Genomic DNA, 9,413 nt, shown 5'->3' on the forward strand with positions numbered 1-9,413 from the left:
AATAACTTACAACTAAATGTAAATAGTGTAACTACAATTCTTAATGCGGATAATAATCAAAATGCAAAATAAAACTTAATATAAACAAAAAATAAATAAAAAACTTACTTAGCTTTTTGATCTACTTGGTGATCTTCAAATGTAGAATTCTTTTCCAAATGATTTATCTCCCTCTTTTCTTCTCTCAACAAAAACAATGAAGCTTTACTGAAAACTTGTCTTCTGCAAATGTATTCTTTTACAAATGAAGAGAAAAATGAGAGGAGATGAGTGTTTTATAATGAGACAGAGAACTCTTCATCTCCCACGGAAAAAACTCTTCATCTCCCATTAAGAAACTCTTCAATTTCCACTAAAAAAACCTTTCAATTTCCACTACTCCACTCAAATTCAAAATTCAAATTAACATTAAAAAATTAAATTTTTTAAAAATACACATATCAAATGTGTACACGTCGCTACACATCGTCGTTGATAATAATTTTTTTAAAAATGTTTTACGCGATGCGTTTCGCATGCGTTTCATTTTTAAAAAAAATTAACTGAGGTGATTAACACGGTGCGTTTCATTTCAAAAAAAAAATTTAAAAAAATTTAAATGAGGTGACGGGCCACCACCCTCGCCACCCCATTCTTACACAGCCTACGGCAGTAACAGCCGCTGCTGTCAGCGGCAGTTACTGCCGTAGGCTGCAACCACCGTTTACATAATGTTTTGTTCTTTTTGTTTTTTTGTTTTTTAAAATTTCTTTTTAAATTTTTTTTTTTTTAATTTTTTTTAATTTTTTTTAAATTTTTTCAATTTTTTTAAAAAAAAAATTTTTAATTTTTAATTTTTTTTAAAAAAAAATTTCACTTTAAAAAAAATTAATTTCATATTTTTATTTCATATTTTAAAAAATAATATATGTAATTTATTAAAATTTATAGGAGCCTATTTTTTCAGACCCTATTATTTCGGGTTCCATTTGACATCTTCTTTGCTAGCTATTTCGGAAATATTTTTTATTGTCTTTTATGTTGGCCATCTATTATTTCGGCCTCCATTTGGCTCCCTATTATTTCAGCCAGCTATTATTTCGAGAATTCTTTTTAATATTTAATTTGGAAGTTTGTAACTGCTCCCAATTCTTTTTTATTGACAAGAATCTTGGCATATTCTCGTGCTGGTCATTTGTGCTGCCATTGTATAGAACGCCTCTCGACGTAAAAATATGATTTGAATTAATTAACTTTTTACACTCTGTTTAATACGATTGTTGGGTTCTCATTGACTTGGCATAAATGTAGTAGGACTCTTATTTGATTTTTTAAAATCTGCGTTTCTTCTTTTGAATTAGAACATATAGTTTTCTATTGCCAATATTTTTTTTCCTATCTCTTTTACTAATAATAGATCATAATATTTGATCTAAAATATGGATCAGAAGAAATTCTCATGATATAATTTTAAAAATATATACTGACTATTATAGACTATAAATACTTTATTAGTTTGATTTAAAAGAGATTATAAATTCAAATTTTATTCTATATCAAGAGTTCAAAAATGATCAAATTGATAATGTAAAATTGATTATTTTCTTAAAAATTTGTTACTTCACTTGATTATCAATTATTTCAGTGCTATCAGTAGTATTGCTCAATCAAAATATTTGATAGAGTTAGCAACAATCCCATCATAATATGTCATGATACGAGTTGGTCAAGTTAAGACTGGGGTCTCCTTGAGAACTTCTTGTTATGAAGCACGAAGCACGAAGCACGAGGTCATGCACGAAGCACGAGGTCATGCAATCCAGTGTATTAAAAAGTTTTATAAGTTTGTAGCAATAGATTATCTTATAAAACTTAGCTCCATGTCAATTTAATCTACAACCTCCTAATCTTTATATAAAAAAGTTTTAATTTTATATTAAAAAAATAAACTTGAATCTTGTTTATTAGATGGAATAAGAAAACAGATCTAATTCTATTACAAAGTCAATCTGTCAATCTGCAAATCAAAATAAATAAATAAAGAGAACAATTCAATATAAAGAAGTCTTCATTATATCCATATAAACTTTTTATTTTGGTTTTTATCTCAAAAGATTGTCTCCCGATCTTTGATACTCAAATATAACATATATTTTTACAATTCCTGAAATGTAAGTTCTTATGTATACCCTCTTCCATAACACTTATCTCCGATAAAAACATTACAATTCTATAATATATAAATATTAAACTGTACTATGTTTATAGACCCAACTACTAACATTTATTTGCATCAACAACATAGAGTCAGGGCATTGAATTGTGCTGAATTTAGCTATGTGGCACTATTCAATTACATGGTTTGTGCATCCATATATTGATCTAAATATCATTACATGTTTGTGTGTCACTCAGAATTTTTCAAGGGACACAGTGAATTGAAGTGGAACACCAGGCTGTCAATCATCAAAGGAGTAGCAACTGGTCTAGCATTCATGCACCGAGTGTTCGAATCCCAGGGCAGTATTCCCCATGGAAACCTGAAGCCATCCAATATAATCCTATCAGAAACCGTGGAACCCCACATTGCAGACTATGGTTTAAGTTCACTAGTAGAAGGAGGAACAGCCCCCATAGTCACACCCTTCTCTTCAAATGCCTATAGAGCCCCTGAGAGAAGAATCACCCAAAAATCAGATGTCTATAGCTTTGGATTGATGCTCCTTGAATTGCTCACTGGCAAAAATGCTGACAATGCAGGGTTTAATCTGCCCAGGTGGGTTCAGTCCACTGTGAGAGAAGAATGGACTGTTGAGGTGTTTGACAAAGAAGTGGTGAGAAATGCAGGGGAAAACAGGATTGTTCAACTTCTTCAGTTGGGTTTGAATTGTGTGAGTAGGACACCTGAGATGAGGCCTACCATTAGCTATGCTTCTGATGTCATTGATAAGCTTTGGGAACATGAAGAAGAAAAAAATTCCTTTGATTCTTCTTTGGGCCACTCCATTACTGAATTGCCAGGTGGAGGGATTTCTATTGCCACTCCAAGCCCTATTAGGAATCAGTCAGTTCAACTTTAGAAGATATGAGTTCTTTTTCATCATTGAAATCCTATGTTTTGATGGCACTTGGGTGTTAAAGAGAGTTTCAAGGGCATTGCTTTCTTGAAGAGAATTTCTAAGGAGATGGATTTTTTTTAAAGCTTTTCCTACATACCTCACAAACTAGTATTTTAAATGTTATTCATAGCTAGAATGTAAATTCAATTATTTTCAGCATGAGTATGTTTTACAATTCTTCATCCTGTAATGGAAAGTATTATGTTACTGATTTTGAGTATGTTTTACAATTCTTCATCCTGTAATGGAAAGTCTTATGTTACTGATTTTGGTTTATAATCTTCATATGCATGAGGGTTGATGATTATTGGATTGGGAAGAATTTAATTGGAATGTGTTTTTATGAAACAGTTGTTTAATTGAGTGTAGTATGATGATATGTTTCTCGGTTATGATTAACTAGCGATTGTTATGCTGAAGATTGTGTTTACAAACTGGACAGATCTTATTTATTCGGTTGTAATCATCTCTGTGGCCAAGCCCATCTCCAGTGCATAATCTGGAGGTTTATTCGGTTGTAATCATCTCTGCGGCCAAGCCCATCTCCAGTGCATAATCTGGAGGTGACAACAAGACTAAATTACTACAACAGCAGAGTCCAAATTTCATATTTGCTCACCCAAACATAACCTTTGAGATTGGATACCTGCCGAAACATTTGTGATAGCAATGTGGTTGATTTGGCATCCTCATAAAATTCTATGGTTGATTTGCCATCCTCATAAAATTCTATGAAAGTTTACTAAACGTATTAATCATGTTGCTACAGCCATTGCCTTCTTCATAAGACCAACAGCAGCTGCTCCTTTACTAATTACACATCATAGAATTAGAGGGATGTTATATATTTAGACGGATAACAAGAGGAAATTTAGACGGATAACAAGGAAAACAGCTCCATTGGACGCCTAGGAATGCAGAAATAAGATGAAGATTCAGCTCATTCATCCTGGATGCACAGTAAATGGAAAAGGCCAGATTGACATTAGATGATTCATTTTTACCATATTCAATATTCAGAGCATTAAATTTCACATCAGAAGCCCAAGAGAGATGGCCAGGAGCAAGTGTTTATTGTGGCTCATACCATATACTGACAAGATCCAGAGAAACCCAAATTATCCCCACAATCTCTATTTGACCAATGACACAAATAATAATACTGTACAAATCTATTATCATATAATATATAGTTACATGCGCCTAGGAATGCAGAAATAAGATGAAGATTCAGCTCATTCATCCTGGATGCACAGTAAATGGAATAGGCCAGATTGACATTAGATGATTCATTTATACCATATTCAATATTCAGAGCATTAAATTTCACATCAGAAGCCCAAGAGAGATTGCCAAGGGCAAGTGTTTATTGTGGCTCATACCATATACTGACAAGATCCAGAGAAACCCAAATTATCCCCACAATCTCTATTTCACCAATGACACAAATAATAATACTGTACAAATCTATTATCATATAATATATAGTTACATGCTACCTTTGGCCTTTGGCCTAAAAAAGAATTGAGTGTACGCCCAAAAATCAATCCCTTTGCTAAACAGAGAGAAAATTACTTCATTTTAGTGGAAATGCTTAAAAGAATTGGGTAAAGAATAATTTAAACAGGAAACTCTCAAATATTGAATAATCATCTATATTTTCTGCATCTTCATCTTGTTCAAGCATTTCATTCATCATTGCTATCTGATCTTTTAGTGTAGCATTCTCCCTCTCAATTTCCATTCTTTTGTTGCGTTCTTGCTGAAGGCGCAGCTGAAGATGCTTCAGGGAGTGAGAATCCTCTTCTAACTGTTCATTCAATCCAGTTATTTGCCTGTCCTGTTTTTCCAACACAACAAACTTAAAGCTTTTGTCAAGTCACATTAACAAAAGCCACTGTATAAGACAATATCATCATTGGACTAAAATGATGTGTGAAATAAATAAGCAAGGTAGGCATGATTAGAGAAATATCTAAAGAGTAAATTTTTAAAACCAGGTTAAATAATTTGAAGCTTTCAGATGTGCAATGAATGAAATAGGATATCTCTGGGAAAGGAAGAAAGGACAAAGCAACAAAACTTAAAATTCAAGCAGGATAAACATAAGCCATAGAAAATAAAACTGATATATAAAAGAAGGTAATACCTGAGAAAAATCTTATGGAAGAATCACAGACATAAGAATTGCTTAAGCGATAAGTATTAACCAGATAGAAGGGATATGTATGGAAACCTTGAAACAATAGACACATGCACTTTATAATAGGAAAAAAAAGATGGAAATCAAGAAAGATGCAGTGCCACAAAATCATACACTGATATATCTACATACAAAGGAATTTGACGATCATGAAAATGAGGAAATTTGTTACAGATCTTATACATCTGTGCTGTTACAAGCATAAATGTAGGAAGCCTTATACAAACAGGCTCAGAAATCAAGCAAAGCACAGCCACAGAGATTGGAGCAAGTGTAAGTAGTTGGCTGGACCGTTGTTGTGCATTCTCATGTAGTGCAGATCTGATACAACCAATCAGGTCAGACTTTCCTGTTCCTGCGGTGCCTGTTGAGAAAATAGTGTTATTCTCCATTACATAATATCGCTGCATACATATTAATATAAATATTATCTTACTAAATTAATTCTCATCAATGACTAATATTTAGATCAATAATTATGATTGAATATCACATATCTACCTTTTTTTAAAAAGATCTGCTTTAACTTTAAGAAATATAGAGAATGATGTCTGAATTTCAATCTTCAGCAGTACTTTAATATTACGTGACCAATTCTCCTTCATAGCTAACCATCTATAACGTTGACAGGCTTTGGAGGCATTTTTAACTGATAACTTAGAAATCCATGGTACTGATTAGCAACCACGCCCTTTTCTTATGGGATCTCGGTCCTGTATGATTTGTGACTTTTTTCCTTGAATAAGACTTGTTGTTTGTCACTTTTACTGGATTTTACTTAGCTACATTCCTCACTGTACTAAATATGCTGCAACTGTTTGTTCTAGGTAGGGATTGTTAGAGTATGAATTCAACTTTGCTTTCAGGCAATGTGGGTACCCAATTGTGTATAATAATGAGACACTCATCAACGCACTATGAAAGTACTTGACATATTGTAGGGTATTCTATACAGTGTATCACCTTGTTTGTAATGGAACGCTTATGTCTCGGGCAATGAGGTAGGCATTCATGCTAATTTGATTTTGACCAAATGTTATTGCTAAATTTGAAAAGTAGTCGAGTGTTAGTACACTCAATGGTTTCACAGCCTTATATTGCATACATTTTAGAACTGTAAATTCAACTCCATGGTTATTTATGGATACACCTTCGCTACTTCCAAATAGTTTTATTTCTGTTTTATATTCCTCACCCTAGTCCAGAATTATCCACATGTACTCACAGTTGCCTCAAAGATGTGCATTGTTGAACTACTGTCCTACTATATAATCAAATGACTGACCATTCGTAGCTCTTTGCTCCATAAATATACTTGGACAAGATGTGCCCTCAACCAATCATTCTCTTTTCATCACTAAATTTGTATTTGTAGAACAGCTGGATTTAAAATGGAAAGTGCCCACCTTCTGCATCAATATAGAAACATGACCCCGTGGTGTCTTAAGAGAAACGGATTTACAATTGACTCCATCTTTAGGAAGACAGTTGCAAAGATTGAAGCATTGTTTTTCAAAATAGATTGCCTTTCATGGATTGGTTAATGTCAGACAATATTGAACGAAACTTCTTCTACACAGGAACATCCAAAGAGGGAAGGGCAATGATTTGAAACTGTCAGTTTATTTAATAGAGCAGAAGTTTCGAAAAGGCTTTAAGAAAATGGGTATTCCTATTGCATTATTGATTACTCAGAGGTGGAGGGGTGTTGCGTTAATTGCTCCTGGAATCCAAAGCTCCACTTAACTATATTAATGACAATCCTGACTTAAAAAATAATGGCGGAGAACAGAGTCCTTCTGGTCCTAAGTTTGTGAAGGACTGGAGGTATTGCCAAACTGTGGGAGGGAAGGGTAAACTGATATTGCCTTCAGTTATTCATCAAACATCATTGCCGATGCCTGAAACAGATACAGGAGCATTTGGGCATACAGAGCTTGTGGTCTTCAATTGGTTAGCCATAAACCATCATATCTAGTGGTAAAAAGCAAGTGAAAAAAGCTTGTGTCAATATAGAAAACTCCAAATGAGAGAATAGGATTAAGAAGCAATTTGGGTTTTTGTAGTGTTGGGTGTTGGAAAACCGTGAATGTTGGGCTTGTGGGTATTGAGTAAAATTTGAATATGTTCTCTTGTAATTCGTAATGATAGATCTGAAATGTTGATGAAAAAAATTGCTACATAATCATATCCAGAAACTATCAGAACAGTTAGAAAACTTGCTGATATGAGCTAGTAGGGATTGACAAGTGTTAGAAACTTGCTGATATGAGCTTGTGGGGATTGGCAAGAGGTAGAAACTGCCTTTGTGTTGCTAAAGAAACCAGGAAATTTATTACTGATTTGTATCATGAATAGCACTATTAGCTAATGACATTAATACACTCAGAGCAGCAGAAAGAAGGACCACTTTTCTTGGAAAGGGAGGAAGAAAATGAAGATTGTGTTAGGAATGAGAGATCAAGTGCATGATAAGGAGAAGGAAAGCGTGTGAAGAAGAGGTTGAACTTCCAATGAATGGGTGAAGGATCAGAAATGCCTAAAAAGACAAAATAGCAGCATTTCCAATGGAAATTGGGACGGAATTTTGAAAACAGCAAGTACCACCAGAGTGACCATTTTATCAATTAGCAAAAGGAAGAAACGGTACATGGCTCAAATGAAGCGTTACATAGAACAAAACAAGTGTAAATTGTAGCACTTCTCGGATACTTTTGGCTTCAAATATAGGGGAAACATTCAGATTTTGAATGGATTAAACCCACATCGGAAATAGTGCAAACCCAGGTCAGCAGGCAATTTACTGTGTTCTTCACTCTTTGACTACTAAAATCCCGACATTGACAAGATTAATACACGATCTAAAACCCAATTTCAATACCCGCCAAGAAAAAAACTTGACAGACGGATTGCCGAATAATTCTCCAAATGATCCCAACAAAATCTGAGAATGGAGGGTTCAAATTACAATAACCGCCCAAAAACAAAGATGACTTCAACGTTCTCCATCTAAAAATGGGTGAGACAAGGCTAAGAGAGGAGACGGGAAAAAAGAACAGAACGAAAGGAAATAGTACTAAAATGCAAAGAACAGATGATGTCTTACCCTGTGAAGCCAACAATTATCAGATCCAAAAAATAAACATTTTATGTTCTGCATCTTGTTTCCTGATTTGAGCTTAATGAACAGATTTTACATAACATTGACTCTTGAAATCTAATAGATAAAAGTCGTCTACGCCCAAATAACCTAACAAAAAAAGATCAGAGATAACCTGCTACAGTGCTGAATGGGTGCAACGTAAGATCAATATCCTGCCGAATTCAATAAACTTCTGAACCCTTCCAATTCCTGAAAACAAAGAGTTCACATTAGGAAGGGGATCAACACAACAGATAAACTGACAAAATCACCATAACCATCAAATTCACGGTAACCACAACAGAACTAGGGCACGACAAACCTATTCCGATGCGTCTCAATATCCGTCTGATCTCACTACAACCACTCCGAGGAACCAATTTATACTGCCACAACAACACCGACTGAAATGGTGATCGCCCAGCCTACGTTAAGCCTGCTGTCTCCGTGGCCAAAGCACGTATTGCATGGGTGAAAGCAGTAAAAATCCTAACACCACGGCGACAACAATAACAATCCCAGCATCTCGGTGGCTTCTGGTGGCCGAAACAATAGGCGAAAAGGCAAGCCACCCAAATCCGTTCGAAGCAGCTCTGTGTCGAACCCCAGGCGTTCGAATCTCAGGTTGAACCATTTGCCAGGCCGAACAGGACACTTCCCCGCAAAGGGCCCCCAAAGAAGGCTTGCTTTTCTCTGACTTGAGGTTGAGCTATTTACTTTCTGTGGAAATCATGTCCTACTTATCTATTTACTTTCTGTTTCTCTTAATAAAAAAATGTAATTTTATATTTTCTTATATATAATTCTATTATTTCTACTAAATAATATTTTCATATTATTCATTTTATTTTTTCACTGTTGTACAATTTTGTATTCTAAATTTTAGTAAATGAAATGCTTCAAAGCTTCCTTAGTGCTTAGTGTTGTAAATTGATATTTCGAAGTTCGAAGAATATGTTGAGTTGTATGT

At 34.4% G+C, this 9,413-nt stretch overlaps 1 protein-coding gene and 1 long non-coding RNA gene across 3 annotated transcripts; one reads left to right on the plus strand and one right to left on the minus strand.

Moving 5' to 3' along the window:
- Window positions 1–504: 504 nt before the first annotated feature.
- LOC149540073 (putative inactive receptor kinase At1g48480) lies at window positions 505–3,059 on the plus strand. Its single transcript, XM_089802648.1, has 3 exons — window positions 505–519; window positions 604–685; window positions 2,395–3,059. Exons 1-3 carry the CDS (start codon window positions 505–507, stop codon window positions 3,057–3,059), a joined length of 762 nt encoding a protein of 253 aa, XP_089658774.1.
- A 1,479-nt stretch (window positions 3,060–4,538) lies between these two features.
- LOC149540074 (uncharacterized) lies at window positions 4,539–9,154 on the minus strand. Of its 2 annotated transcripts, XR_016356348.1 has the most exons (4): window positions 8,766–9,154; window positions 8,577–8,653; window positions 5,434–5,665; window positions 4,539–4,938 (listed from the first exon to the last, which is right to left on the minus strand). It is a non-coding gene; the product is annotated as an uncharacterized LOC149540074 (long non-coding RNA). The 2 variants fall into 2 exon arrangements; XR_016356347.1 differs by having other exon boundaries at window positions 4,539–5,665.
- Window positions 9,155–9,413: the final 259 nt, after the last annotated feature.

The sequence above is a fragment of the Cupressus sempervirens genome, chromosome 9 (assembly GCF_028749045.1).
Source record: "Cupressus sempervirens isolate cs-2001-9-10 chromosome 9, ASM2874904v1, whole genome shotgun sequence".
NCBI lineage: Eukaryota > Viridiplantae > Streptophyta > Pinopsida > Cupressales > Cupressaceae > Cupressus > Cupressus sempervirens.

Excerpts from the sequence above, each read along its gene's own strand:
- LOC149540073 (XM_089802648.1), top strand. Across the intron at positions 686-2,394 it reads TGTCAGCGGCAGTTACTGCC|AATTTTTCAAGGGACACAGT; the intron begins GTAGGCTGCAAC and ends TGTGTCACTCAG.